Source organism: Rousettus aegyptiacus, unplaced genomic scaffold, assembly GCF_014176215.1.
Source record: "Rousettus aegyptiacus isolate mRouAeg1 unplaced genomic scaffold, mRouAeg1.p scaffold_m13_p_11, whole genome shotgun sequence".
NCBI classification, from domain to species: domain Eukaryota; kingdom Metazoa; phylum Chordata; class Mammalia; order Chiroptera; family Pteropodidae; genus Rousettus; species Rousettus aegyptiacus.
Genome location: NW_023416286.1, coordinates 14,160,384 through 14,175,623, shown reverse-complemented (window position 1 = coordinate 14,175,623; position 15,240 = coordinate 14,160,384). Strand labels below are relative to the sequence as shown.

Genomic DNA, 15,240 nt, shown 5'->3' with positions numbered 1-15,240 from the left:
AGGTTTTGGTATCAGGGTAATTTTGGCCTCATAAAATGAATTATGAATTATTGCCTCCTCTTTGATTTTTTGGAAGAGTTTGAGGAGAATAGGTATTAAATCTTCCTTGACTCTTTGGTAGAATTCACTGGTTAAGCCATTGGGTCCTAGACTTTTACTTTTTGGTAGGTTTTTGATGATTGTTTCCATTTCCATACTGCTGATCAGTCTATTTAGATTTTGCAGATCTTCTTGATTCAGTTCAGGAAAGTTGTATTTTTCCATTTTTTTTTAGGTTATTAAATTTGGTGTTATATAGTTTTTCATAGTATTCTTGTATGATCCTTTGTATTTCTCTGATTTCAGTCATAATTTTCCCTCTTTCATCCCTGATTTTGTTTATTTGTGTCCTTTCTATTTTTTCTTGAGTGGATCTAGCCAGAGATTTGTCAATTTTATTAATTTTCTTGAAGAACCAGCTCTTTGTTGTATTTTTTTCTATTTTTTTTCAGTTTCATTTATTTCTGCTCTAATTTTGATTATTTCTTTCCTTCTGCTGACTTTAGGCCTCGTTTGTTCTTCCTTTTCTAATTTTTTTTAAAATGAAGCATTAGGTTGTTTATTAGGGCTCATTCTTGTTTTTGGAGATAGGCCCGTAATGATACGAACTTTCCTCTTATGACCATTTTTGCCATGTCCCAAATGTTTTGATGTGTTATACTGTTATTTCCATTCATTTATATGTATCGCTTGATCGCTCTTTTTATTTCTTTCCTGACCTAGGTATTCTTCAATAGCATGTTGTTTAATCTCCATGTATCTGCGGTTCTTCCTGATTTCTTTCTGCAGTTGATCTCTACTTTCAAAGCATTATGATTAGAGAATATGGTTAGTATGATTTCAACCCTCTTATATTTGTTGAGACTATTTCTGTGTCCCAGTATGTGGTCAATTCTTGGGAATGTTCCATGTGAACTAGAGAAGAATGTATTAGCAGCTGTTTTGGGATGTAAGGCTCTGTAAATGTCAATTATGTCCAGTTGGTCTAATGTACCATTTAAGGATGTTATTTCCTTATTGGTTTTCTGTTTGGATGATCTGTCCATATCTGATAGTTTGGTATGTAGGTCCCCTACTATGATAATGTTTTGGTCTGTTTCTCCCTTTAGTTCTTTTAGTAATTGCTTTACATATTTTGGGGTTCCTTGATTGGGAGCATAGACATTAATAAGTGTTATGTCTTCTTGGTGCATGCTTCCCTTTATCATTATGAAGTTTCCCTCAGTACCTTTCTTTACCTTTTTTAGTTTGAAGTCTATTTCATCTGATATTAGTACCGCTACTCTTGCTTTTCTCTAAATGCCATTTGCTTGAAATATCATTTTTCACTCTTTCACTTTGAGTCTATATTTGTCTTTGGAGCCGAGATGTGTCTCCTGGAGGCAGCATATGGATGAGTTTTGTTTTTTGATCTCATCTGCAATTCCATGCCTTTTTATTGGTGAGTTCAGTCCCTTTACATTTAGGGTGATTATTGCAATATGAAGTCTTCTTATTGCCATTTTATTTTTTGCTTTCTGGTAGCTTGGTGTTTCCATTGCTTCATTGTCCTTGTGCTTTTGTTTTCTTTATTTTGGTTGGCTTTTGTGGGTTTTGCCTCTGATTCTTCTTGTTTTATGTTATATACTTCAGGTTCTGAATCTATGGTGCATGGTTACCATTACAAATATGAAAAAGGTAGTTATATATATATATATATATATACACACACATATATATATATATATATATATATATATATATATATATATATATACAGTTGTTTATTTTCTCGTGTGTGTATCTATCATCTTTCCCATTTGTGAATTTGGATCTTTGAATCCTCCCCTTTTTAGTCATTGTTATCTCAGTTTGTTTCTATGTATGCTGAACCTTCATTACTATCTTGCTATAGCAATTTTCTTCTTATTGTTTAAGCTTATAATGTCCTGTTCTTAGTAAGGGTTGCATTCCTCTGCTTCTATTTGCCTAATAGTCACTTTACTCCTAATTCTGTATTTTTGTTGTTGTTGTTTTGTTTTAGATGATGAACTGACCCCTTTCAGAATTTCCTGTAGTGCAGGCCTTGTAATGGTAAATTCCCTCAATTTTTGTATGTCTGGAAAGGTCTTAATTTCTTCATATGTAAAGGAGAGCTTAGTTGGATACATTATTCTAGACAGGTAGTTTCTTTTATATAACAGTTTAAATATTTTATTCCATTCCTTTCTGGCTTACAAAGTTTGCACTGAAAAGTCTGATGATAATCTAATGGGTTTTCCTTTGTGTGTTACCATTTTCTTATCCCTGACTGCCCTGAGAATTCTCTTTATTTTTGTGTCTTGGTGAAGGGCTTTTTGGGTTGAGATAATTGGGTGTTCTGTTGACTTCTTGAATTCTGAATTCTAGCTCATTCCTTAGATTTAGGAAATTCTCATCAACTATTTGTCTCAAAATGCTTTCTTGTTCCTGCTCCTTTTCCTCACCTTTGGTAATGCTCATTTTATGTTTCCTGTCCTGATGATATCAGCTAATTCTTGCTTTTCTCTTTCATTATTTTTCATTCTTCAGTTTTTCTCTTCTTCCTTCTGAGTTACTTCTAGATTTCTGTCTTCAATATCACTGATCCTTTCCTCTGTTTTGTTGACTCTATTTCCCAAGCTTGCTATTTCATTTTTCAACTCTTGCAGTGGTGGGTTTGTTGTTGTTGTTGTTGTTGCTGCTGCTGCTGTTGTTGTTGTTGTTTTTATCTCCAGAGTTCTATTTGGTTCTTTTTGAGGGTTTCAGTCTCTTTCCTCTGCTCATCTAGTTGTTTTTGCAATTTCTGAAATTGTTGATATAACTCATATCAGAACTCAATGAGTTTTTTCAGAAGTACCATCCTAAATTCTCTGTCACCTAAGTCATATATTTCTATGTCTGTAAGCTCATTTTATGGAGATTTTTCTCTTTCTTTCTGAGCTGCCTTCTCACCTTGGTTGTTCAGTGTTTAATGGACCATTTCTCTGCCTGGGCATTAATGGAAGTATATTCTGCTTCACCCCAACCCCCAGAAAAATTTATTTTCTAAAGGTCTCTGTTTAGCCTGTTGCAAGAAAGTATTTTTCCAGTAAGTGGCATCTTATCTCTTGGATCCTTACTTTATATGAAGTCTTAGTAATGCCTTTTTTTTCTTATAAATATTCAATCATGATCACTACCCTCAGTCTCAGTCCCTGTCAGTGTTAGGAGCAGTTAAGAGCATTTGTTCATATGCCCTTGGGGCTCCACAGTGTTTGGCCTTGGAAGATATGGGGAGATGAGCCCTCTAGGTTATGGGATGGGGGCTACAGCTCAGCCTCATGTTTTGCAATGGCGGCTTGTGCTTCTCTGCCATCCTCACTTCTTTGCTTTCTGCCCTGATCCCTGGGCTCTGCTGTTGCAAGAAGCTCACAGTTCTCTCAGGCAGAGCTGTTCAGGGAACCCACTGCACCTTCTCCTCTCCCCTTCCTCTTTCAGGGAGCTCCAGTTGTAAGAGACAGCTTCTTTTTTTCTCTAATTCTGCCATCACTCAACTCCTGTGTTTCTGACCTGTGCTAACTCATATCCACAGATCTCTCACTCAGACATGCTTGTGTGCAGGTTGGATATTTTTTGTTGAGTTTTAGATGTTCAGCTTATTATTTCAAGAGGAGAAATCTGGAGACATCTCTCACTATCCCATGCTTTTGACATCCAGAGCTTTAGTTATTCTGAAGAGGATAGTCACAGGGATTGAAGGGAGGAATAAAGGGAAAATTTTGTTATTTTTCTCTGTATAATTCTATATTGTTTGGAAATTTTACAAGGATGGGTTTTTATGTAATTAAAAGGTGACACTAGTGAATGATAAAAAGGGCTAGAGAAGGAGTGATTGTAACTGCTGAGAACATAGGACATAGAAGGATGAGTAAAATATATATGTTTATATATATGTGTGTGTGTGTGTGTATACACATATATATGTGTATATAGATACACATATATGTGTGTGTATCTATATATATGTGTATATAGATACACATATATATGTGTATATAGATACACATATATGTGTGTGTATCTATATACACATATATGTGTGTGTATCTATATACACATATATATGTGTATACACACACACACACACACACACACACACACACACACATATATGTTCAAGGGATATTCCAGGAAGAGGGAACCAAATGGGGAAATGAACCAAAGTTAGGTGAAAGAAGGGATGTATGCAAAGAGGAATATGAATGTTCACCTAGTACAAAATATCTGTGAAGAATAGCAAAATATAAGTTTAAAAAGAAAGAGGTAGCTAATGGAGGTCATGGAATGCATGAGGGTTTCAACTTTGGGGCATGGAGTCACTGAGTGCAACATGAGCAGACCTAGCAGTAGTGTCAAAGATGAGCTAGAGTAGGGGAAGGTTGGCTGAAGGTCAGTTAAAATACTGTTGTCTATGACTAGTAAGGAAGGATTAAACCCAAGTAATGGGCATGGGAGTAAACAGGTAAGAAATGACGCAAATTATTAAAGTAAAGTGAACTCAACACCTGCCTAGGTACATGGGACAAGTAAGAGAGGGAGGAGGAGTAAAAATGACCAAGGATTAAATCTCATTAAAGATGATTGTGGTGATATTAATAAAAATAGAAATAATGACGGACGTATTTGTTATTCAACCCCACCCTTTTCATCTAATGTGTACCTTTAGCTTTGGTCATGAATTTTCAATTTATCTCCTAAGTGTTACTTTTGCTGAGATCTCTTGACTGCAGCTCAGTTCCGGACTCTCATAATTCCAGCACATGGAATGCTCAAAGCTCAATTTCTGCTGTCCCTCCCTTCAGTGGCCTTGGTCCTATCAATTAGCAGCTGTATACTTCTTTTTTTGTCCTTTATAGCTTCTCATCACCATCTGTCTCTCTCTCTTTCTCTATCTGTATTAGATCACCTCAATCTGAGAGGGAATCACCTTTGTTGAGATTTGGGCCAGAAGAAGGTTCATATTCTATAGAATTTTATCTTAACTTCCTTGTGCATGAAAATTATAAAAATGTTTAAGTAGAGTTATAGACTACAGTTTAAAAATCATTACTCAAATCCACTAACCTATAAGCCTTGATAGTACTTAATACTTGGAATACATCTTTACTAAGGTAATTCACCATGTTTTTAACATTTTTATAGCCTTCCATAATTCACTATGTGCAGAAATCTTTGAATTTTGATAAAATTATTATATTCATTATTTAAATTTAATTTTTCATGTAATTTTCTGAATAACTGTATTTTTCAAATAGATATCATTTACATGGGGAGAGTAATAAAAATATTTTGTCAGAAGAAATTAGGAAATAATAACTCAGGCTACTAAACCTTTTCTGAAGATGGATTTCCCGAGTTTAATTGACCCGCTCAACCAAAGTTTTCTTTTTTTTGTAATATAATTTTAATTTTATTTTTAAATCAGTACAAATATTTAGTTTTAAAGATGAAATATTTACTACTTATAACGAAAATCCATTTATCCCTGCCCACAGCTCTCCCTTACTCATGCTTTACCCTTAGAGTCACCTCTTTTTATTGCCAAACTCTTTTTTTGCGGTTGTCTTCTGTAAACTGGTAACCTACATGCAAAACAATTAAGTTGGGCTGTTACCTCACACCATATACAAAAATTAACTCAAACTGAATAAAGAAATTGAACTTTAAGAAATAAAACTGTAAACTCTTAAAAGAAAATATAGGCAAAACTTTATGACAATGGCAGTGAATTTTTGGATATGACACCAAAATCACATATGATGCAGAAGAAAAAAAATTGTACTTCATCACAATTAAAATTTTTTGTACATTAAAAGACACTATCACTAATGTGAAAAGGGAACTGACAAAATGGGAGAAAATATTTGCAAATTAAATATCTGATTAGGAATTAATATCCAAAATATATTAAGAACAACAACTTGGGAACAAAACATAAATAACCCAGTTTAAAAGTGGGCAAAGGACTTTTTCGTGTCCTGTACTTTTGGTGTCATATCCAAGAATTCATTGCCATTGTCATGAATTTTCCCTATATTTTCTTTTAAGAGTTTATAGTTTTTGTTCTTATGGTTAGTTTTTTTTTTTAATTCAGTTTGAGTTAATTTTTGTATATGGTATGAGATAATAGCCCAACTTTATTTTTTTGCACGTAGATAACCAGTTTTACCAACACCGTTTGTTGAAAAAACTGTCCTTTTCCCATTAAATTGTCTTGGCACCCTTATTATAAATCATTTGACCATATATGTAAGGGTTTATTTTGGAGTTACCTTTATATTTTTAAATATCAGTCTTGACACATTCTTATTTGGTTTTCAATTTGAATTTTTTTCTTTAAACTTTCTACTAAGCAAGATAGGTATTTAGGACTCTTATCAACCTTTCTGCATACATATCTCCTCCCTCCACATCCCAACATAGTTATGAACACCCTGTTTAAAATTTACCATTTGCAACAATATTGATGGAACTAGAGGGTATTATGCTAAATGAGAAAGAGAAAGACAAATACCATATAATCTCATAAGTTAACCTAAAAAACAAAATGAACTAACAAAGCAAAAACAAGCTCATAGATACAGAGAACAAACAGATGGTTGCCAGATGGGAGGGAATTGGGAAGCTGGTGAAAAAGGTAAAGGGATTAAGAAGTACAATTTGGGAGTTACAAAATAATCAACATAGGGAATAATATTGTCATAGTTATGTATGGTATTAGGTGGGTACTAGACTTAACAGGAGGATCACTTCGTAAGTTATATAAATGTCTACTCTGTTGTACACCTGAAACAAATATAATACTGAATATCAACTTTAAATGAAAGATAAATAAAAATATAACATGTAAATTAAAAATAAAAACAAAAAATTTTGAACACCATGTGCCTCACATTACCGATACTCCTTATTTCATCCTCCTTCTCATCTTTATTTTTCTCTGTAACACTTATTATTATTTCGTTATGTATTTTATCTAATTATATTGTTTCATATTTGGTTCTCTCTCATATGTAAGCTCTATGAAGACAAACATACTTGATGATTTTGTTTATTAATATTACCTCTAGCACCCAGGATAGTTTCTGGAATATAATACAGTAGTCTCCGTTTATCCATGGTTTCGTTTTCTTGATTTCAATTACCTGTGGTCAGCTATTGTCCAAAAATATAAAATGGAAAATTATAGAATTAATTCATAAGTCTTAAATTGTGTGCCATTCTCAGTAGCATGATGAAATCTCATGCCATTTGGATCCTGACTCACCCAGAACATAAATCACTCTTTTGTCCATCAATCCACGCTATATACACTACTGCCCATTTGTTACTTAGTAGCTTTCTCTGTTATCAGATTGACTAGCTCAGTCTCAGTGCTTGTGTTCCAGTAACCTTTTATTTAAAAATGTCCCCAAAGCAAAGGAGTATGTTCTGTTATGTCAAAGAGAAACCATAAAGTGTTTCCTTTAAGGAAAAGGTGAAAATTCTTTGCTTTAATAAGGAAAAAAAATTGTGTGCTGACATTGCTAAGGTCTATGGTAAGAACAAACCTTCTATCCATGAAATTGTAGAGAAGAAAAAAGAAATTCCTGCTAGTTTTGTTGTCACACCTCAAACTGCAAAAGCTATGGCCATAGTTCATGATAAGTGCTTAGTTATGATAGAAAAGGTATTAAATTTGTGGGTGGAAGATGAGCAGAAAACATGTTCTAACTGACAACAGAATGTTGCACCAGAAAGCATTGAGCCTAAATGAAGACTTCAGCAAGGGATCCCGTAACTAATGACGCAAGCTATTTAGTACAATAAGGAACAGTTACATAGACTCAGGAATAGATTTGGCATTGTATCATCTCACATCATCACAAGAACAGTGAGTATATTACCATAAATTTTGAGAGAGAAACCACATTCACAAAACTTGTATTACAGTATATTTTTACAATTGCTTTATTTATTATTGTTGTTGCTGCTCTCTTTCTGAGCCTAATTGATAGTTTAAACTGCATCATAAGTATGTATGTATAAGAAAAAACTTAGCATATTTTAGGTTTGGTACTAATAACCGTTTTTTCTCATTAGTCTGTTTGATAAGTTTAAACTGAAGAGTTAATTTCCAGAGCCCCACTTTACAAACCGGATTTTCTTCCTCCTTTGCATTTCCCAGCCAGAGAAAGTTTATTTCAAAAGCCTCAATTAGAGGAAGCTTGTTTCAAAAGCCTCAGTTTGGTTTTGGATCCTCCTCCTCCTCTTTCTCCCTCTCCTCCCATCTCCCCTCCCCCTCTTACAAAATTGTATGTACTTAAAGTGTACAAAGTAATTATGTGCTCTACATTGTGATATAATTGCAAAGATCAAGTTAATTAACACTCGTCACCTTACACAGTTACCGCTTTTTTTTTTGTGGTAAGAATACTTACAGTTTACACTTGGCAGATTTCAAGTATACAATACCTTATTATTAACTATAGGCCCCACATTATATTGTTAGAATTTACTCATTTTATAACCAAAATTTTGTAATAGCTCTTCATTTTCATCTCCCTGAACCCCTGGCAACCACCATTCTACTCTCTGTTTCTATGAGATCAGCTTTAAAAGCCTCTATTTGACTAACAGGTTGAGTATGTCATGTATCATAACTAGACAATTTCCTTTAAGGAGTGTTCATTTAATAATTTAGCATATATTGCTTTTCTGTTGTGACATATATATAAGCAGGCTAATTATGTAACGAATATAGTTAAAATAACGCCTTTATCAAATTCTTATCATTTCATTATATTTGCTTTAGATTTTTTTAAGGAAAATATTATGAGTGTATTTAAAGTCACCTTTGGTCTTTCCCTAATCTAATTTGCTTCTGTCCCAGAGGTAACTACTCTTCTTTACTGGATAGTTATGATTCCCCTACATGTTTTACTTTTATTACATCTGTATGTTTACATAAACAAGATTGTGGTATAAGAAAAAAATATTTGGTATTTCTCCTCAATTTCTAAAGGCAAAGAACTAATATCCTTGGAATTTCCTGAGTTATGGGAGTATCTTTTATTGTTTGTCATAAGCTCCTTCGAACAGTGCCTGAGTTTATGCAAATAAGATGACTCTTAAGGGGCCCCTAGATAACCTCAGAATGGAAATTGATTGTCAAAAGGATCAAGCTTTGATTAGAAGATTGGAATTTTCAGCTCCACCCTTCTCCACTTAGTGCATGGGAGGAGAGAGGTGCTCGAGATAGAGTTCATTTACTTGCCAAAGGTCAATCATTTAATCAATCATGCCTACATAATGAAACTTTCACACAAACCTCTAAATAATGAGGTTTGAAAAGCTTCCAAGTTAGCAAACATGTGTGGTACCTGGAGAGTGGCCAACCCCGACTCCACAGCAACAGAGGCTCCTGCACTCAGGATTTTCTCAGACCTCACTTCATCTGGCTGTTCATTTGTATCCTTTATAATAAGCAATAGTAAGTATAGCATTATCCTGATTTCTGAGCAATTCTGGCAAATTATCAAACCTGCGGGAGGGGCATCAGGGGAACTCCTAATTTGTAGCCAAGTAGAAGAGAAGTGTGGGTAACCTGGGGACCCCATACTTACAACTACATTTGAAGTGAGGGTACTCTTGTGGGACTGAGCTCTTAAGCCTGTGGAGTCTGGCACTAATGCCAGGTAATTAATGTCAGAATTGAATTGAACTGAATTTTAGGACACCCAGTTGATGTTTGCAGAAAATTGAAAAGTTGGTTGTTGTCAGATAAAACACTAACAGATATGTAGTATTAGTATTCATGTTTTAAACTTTATGTAACTATCACAAAATGTCATTCTTCAACTTTTTATGCTCAATTTTTTAAAAAATTTATTCATATTGATTTATATAGCTCTAGTTCATTAACTTCTACATAGTTTTCCTCAGAATGAATATTTCTAATCTATTTATATTTTTTCTTGCTGGTGGACACTTGGATTAGTTCCAATTTTACTATTACCAAGAAGTCGGCCATAATGATTTTAAAGCATATCTCCTTATGCAAATATGCAGTTGTCTCTTGCTCACAGATAGGTATATCTTCGACTCAAGTAGAAATCGCCAAATTGCTCTCCAAAGTGATTATGTCAATTTATATTCCAACAAGAAAGTATGAGAGTCCCTGATGGTTCTCATCCTCACCAAACTTTGTACTGTCTCATTTTTACATTTTGTCCATCTGATAATTGTGAAATGATATTTCTTTGCTATTTTGTTCTGTATTCTCTGATTGTTTGTGATAGAGAAGCTTTACTTCTCAATGTTCTATGGACATTCAGATTTCTTCTTCTGTAAATAGTCTGTTCATATGTCAATGTCAATGTACTAATGGATTGACATCTTTCTTTTAAAACTGATTTGTAAGCTTTCAATATATATGAACACTAATCTTACACTAGTTTATGTTAATCTATTTTAAAAATGATACACTTATTTTGAGTTATAAAAAGAATACATATTTATTATAGAAAATTGAGATAATGCAGAAAAACATCATAAAAAATTTTAAAGTTCTCTTAATTACACTGTCCAAGGATAATTACTGTTTTCTAATTGGGATTGATCTTTAGAGTGTTTTTGTACTATGAGTCTATACTTTTTTGTTTTAGAAAACTAGTTTTATATGCACGTATCTACTTTATTTTTAGCATTTAATTGTTCACTTGCCTATATCTTAGCCCTTCAATTAGATGGTAAGATCAATGATGGGAAAAGCCATATTTTATACTACTTTGAGTCTTGCATAGCATCAACAAAATATATTCCCTTTGTTAGAAGTTTACTAAATATTGATTTAATGTTTCCTCTATTGCAGCACAGCCAGATGTGAATGGTGTCATGGTCCCAGATTTGATGGTTATCGCGTCATCCAATCCTGCAATATTTTTGGAGTAACACACCTTCCTGTTATGTTTCATGTCTGCTCTTCTTCCTGCTATAGAAAAGTAAAAGAAAAATAGTTTCATTTCAGATAGTATTTCTGGTAAAAGAGTAGTTTTAAATTCTGATTTGATGAATCATACAATGATTTTCAAATACCACTTTAAAAGTCATTAGTGTTTATGTATATAGTAATTCATTTACTTTGAGAGAATAGGTTCTGTATGGAAGACAAATGTCTTCTCTTGTAACTCTTCTTGTAAGCCTAGCTCTCTATGAAAGTTTATGATTATTAGGGAATGTTGCAGAATAATTACTTTTAAAAAATGAGTGAAAGTTTTTGGATTTCAATGAAAATCTAGAAAATTTCTTTCAGAGTATGTTTACTATAAAAAAAGTGTTATAATTCTTTGCAAAAAGAATTTATTGTACAACTGGACTTTTCATGTATCCATTCTAAGTGATAAGATAATATTTCAAAGTCATCAGTGGGGTTTTGCCTCATATGGCCTCAAAGTCATGTATCCAAATTCTCAAAATTTGTGCATTTCTGTGGAGATTCATCCAGTGCCAACTATCTCAATTGTGGGTTGCTTTTGGGAATAAAATATTAATTCCAGTCTTATATTTACTTGTTTGAATCTATTACTCAAGCTCTTAGAAAACTGGTATAATCTCTCCCTTATACTGACGTTCATCTCATAAAACCTAACTCCATAGGCCAGTGCCAGCATTCAACAGGCCTTTAGTAATAGCCTGGCAAGAAAATACAGTAAGACTTACACAATTACATTGCAGAGCAACATATGCACAGAGTAGAACTTAAGGCTTTAAGAATTAGTATTTGGTAAGAGGAAGGTAAAAGAGTATTTTGATAAAACAATTTTAGAATGGCATATCACTTATGTGTTATTAAATCTAAAATGTTACTATTAATTAAACTTGGGGTTGTCTTAAATCTGGCATCAGCTCAGTGGCATGGAGGGGCCCCTCAGTTATTTCCAGCCAAACTCAGTAAAGAATTATAAGTCAGAGAGATTTAGGAAAAGTAAGATTTATTGAAGAAGATGGGCCACGCCAAGGAAGGCTGCAGTCCGTAGAATTTGGGAAATGAAAAGACAAAAGACTGAGTATGTTCCAAGTGAGGGGTGGGTTTCAATGAAGAGGGCTACAACCACACAGAATTGGAGAGATCTGTATTATATTAAGGCCATGATGTGTGGTTACATAGGCATTTCTAGATGATTGGCACATGAGGCATTTTGATTGGCATTTGGCTGTTATATAACTCTCTGCCTACTGTGCATGCAGTTACCCAGAATGTAGTCTTTTATAATTAGATTCACGAACTTAATATCAGGTATAGGCATGATATTATAATGATGGTATAAATATGCTGAGGTGAAAAGGTCAGAGTAATTCATACTGCACAAGCATTTGTGGCCAAATTGAACCTGCTATGATTATGGCCTTTTTTACTCTTTTATTTTTTCCCCTCAGGATGCAAGGGTGATTTATAACTATAAAATGAGTGTTTCATGGAAATCCTTGGAGATCTCTGGGCCTTTATTCCTTTGTTCCCCTGTCACTCATGTCTGCTAAGCTACCTAACAAAATGACATAAATTTATACATCTATCTTATCATCAGAAAATGTCAGAAAATACACATTATGTCAGGTTTGAGCATATGACTTAAATAAAAGATAAAATAAATAAGATAAAATGATTTTTTTGATTATTGATTTTAATAAATTGAGATGTTTGTATTGTTCTCTTTGAAACACAGTTTGGTTTGAAGCAGAAATAGGAAACCCTGCTTGGGAAGTATGTGCTATATTTTCCAGTAAAAGAATAAAATTATTTATATAGAAATAACTACCATATCACACATGCAATCTAGAAGGGATATTTGTAGCATAATAACAGATCAATTCATTATTTAAAAAATGTAACATACCCATAATTATAAAACAAGATTAAAAATAAGATTAAATCCTAGTAGCATGTAGCATATTAACACTCAGAAAATGGAAACCTAAAAGAAAAAATGAACAGATTCACTATGTAAAATTTATATAGCCAAAATCACAATAAATAAAGTCAAAAGATAACACACTGGGGAAAATATCTGAAATACATTTGTTTGAGAAAGAACTAGGCTATTAACCAAGGAATGTTGATTGTAAAAGACAAATACTACTTGAGCCAGTCGAAGCAACAAAAGGAAATGTATTAGTATTAGTTCGTGCCTGTGTCTTTGAGTACAGCTAATTTGGGAACTCAAACTGTGTTTAAGGCATTATCCATTTTCCTATCTATCACTTTTTATTGATCTATCTCTTAGCAACACTTTTTTTTTAAAGTTTACCTCATTTCTAGGTTTCAAAGATGGCCACTGATGATTCTAAGTTTATGTACTAGAAAGTCAGGACTCTCAAAGAAAAGTGCACTATGTATTCCAGTTGTAACTGTAAAACATATTAGAGTTGATTTTTATTGGTTCAACTTGGCTCAGCCTATCCATGTATGAACAAAACATTATAATCTCATAGACAAAACACTCTGATTGGCCAAGAGTGAGTCACATGCTCTTCTCTGGAACCAGAAAGGAAGAATTAACTTCTTCCAAACAAAATGAAATAGGTTTTCCACAAGGAAGAGTTCTGGAACTTCAAATAGTGGGGAGAAACAATTTAAGCAGCTAAAATCTAGAACCATAAGCTGTTACGAATAATAATAATTACAAATAGAGAAACTAAATATTTAAATCACTATAACAATCAAAATTAAATGCATGTATTATTTCATCATAATAATTATAAGAAGTTATTCCTTAAATTGGTTAAATATGATAATTCCAACAACATAACATAATTCAGCCTATTAAAATATTAGGAAGCTCTGTTTTCCTTGACATTAAAAGATATCTACCAAGTATTTTTAGAGAAATATTTTTAGAGAAACACCAAATCAGAATAGCAAAAAAGAAAAAAAAGAATCCAAGAAATTAGAATAGTCTAAGGGACCTCTGGGGCAACATCTAGTAGAACAACATTCTCATTACAGGAGTAACAGAAGGAAAAGAGATAAAACAAAAGATTGAGAACCTATTTGAAGAAATAATAATGGAAAACTTCCATAACTTGGTGAAGGAAATAGACATACAAGCCCAGGAAGTGCAGAGTGCCAAACAAAGTGAACCCAAACAGAGCCACACCAAGACACATCATAATTAAAATGGCAAAGGTTAAAGACAAAAAGAGAATCCTAAAAGCAGCAAAGGAGGCAGCTAGTTACTTACAAGAGAGCTTCCATAAAACTGTTAGCTTATTTCTTAACAGAATCTTTGCAGGCCAGAAGAAATGGTCACCAAATATTCAAAGTGATGAAAAGCAAGGAACTGCAACCAAGATTTCTCTACCCAGCAAGGCTGTCAATTAAAACTGAGAGGGAGATAAAGAGCTTCCCAGACAGGAAAAAGCTAAAGGAATTCACCACCAAGTCAATATTACAAAAAATGTTAAAATGACTTCTTTAAGAAGAAAAAGAGAAAATATATAAATATTAATAATAAATGACAATAACTATCAATAATTGCTTTAAATGTAAATGTATTGGATGCTCTAGATCATGGCCATGTTCTCACTTATATACAGAATCTAAAATAGTCAAATTTACTAAATTAGAGAGTAGAGTAGGGGCTACCAGGGGCCGGGGGGGGGTGTGGTTAGGAGAAATGGAGAGATTCTGGTTAAAATTAATTTATTCTTTCGTTTTTTTTTATTGCTAAGATTAATAAGTCCTTCGTTACTTCCAAATTACATAAATATTGATTTATATTTTGCTTATTTTACATTTCAATCTTTGCTTTATTTCAGAATTACTTTAGTATGGTAAATGAGGTAATGTTCCAAAATTCAGCTCTTCAGAATACTGGGAAGTTGTGCCCTCATTTACTATCTACTGAATCCTTACTCCACCACTGTGAAATTCCACCTTTATGATACACTAAATTCTTTCAGAGTATGGCCTATATATATTTTTTTCATTTTCTATTTGTTTATTTGTCTATGTGATGCCAACATCACACTGTTTCAATAATTTCAACTGAAATCACATCTTAATATATCTAATTTATCAAGTTCTCACTCATTGCTATACTTATTTAATAATTTTTAGCTATTCTTATGCCTTCATTTTTATATAACAATTACTATGATCTTTATAATTATTTTTTTTATTTC

The 15,240-nt window shown here is 33.1% G+C and overlaps 2 protein-coding genes across 2 annotated transcripts in view; one reads left to right on the top strand and one right to left on the bottom strand.

Annotated features, from left to right (window-relative positions):
• Positions 1-11,187, top strand: part of LRRC63 (leucine rich repeat containing 63) — an 82,734-nt gene extending 71,547 nt beyond the window's left edge. Inside the window, 2 exon segments of the mRNA XM_016123642.2 lie at positions 10,931-11,069; positions 11,071-11,187. Of these exon segments, the coding sequence (XP_015979128.2) occupies positions 10,931-11,069; positions 11,071-11,172 (241 nt within the window). The 3' untranslated portion in view covers positions 11,173-11,187.
• Positions 11,188-12,969: 1,782 nt separating this feature from the next.
• Positions 12,970-15,240, bottom strand: part of RUBCNL (rubicon like autophagy enhancer) — an 87,770-nt gene continuing 85,499 nt past the window's right edge. The window contains exon 15 of the mRNA XM_016123596.2: positions 12,970-13,031. Coding sequence (XP_015979082.2) covers positions 12,985-13,031 — 47 coding nt within the window. The 3' untranslated portion in view covers positions 12,970-12,984. The remainder of the gene's footprint in view (positions 13,032-15,240) is intronic.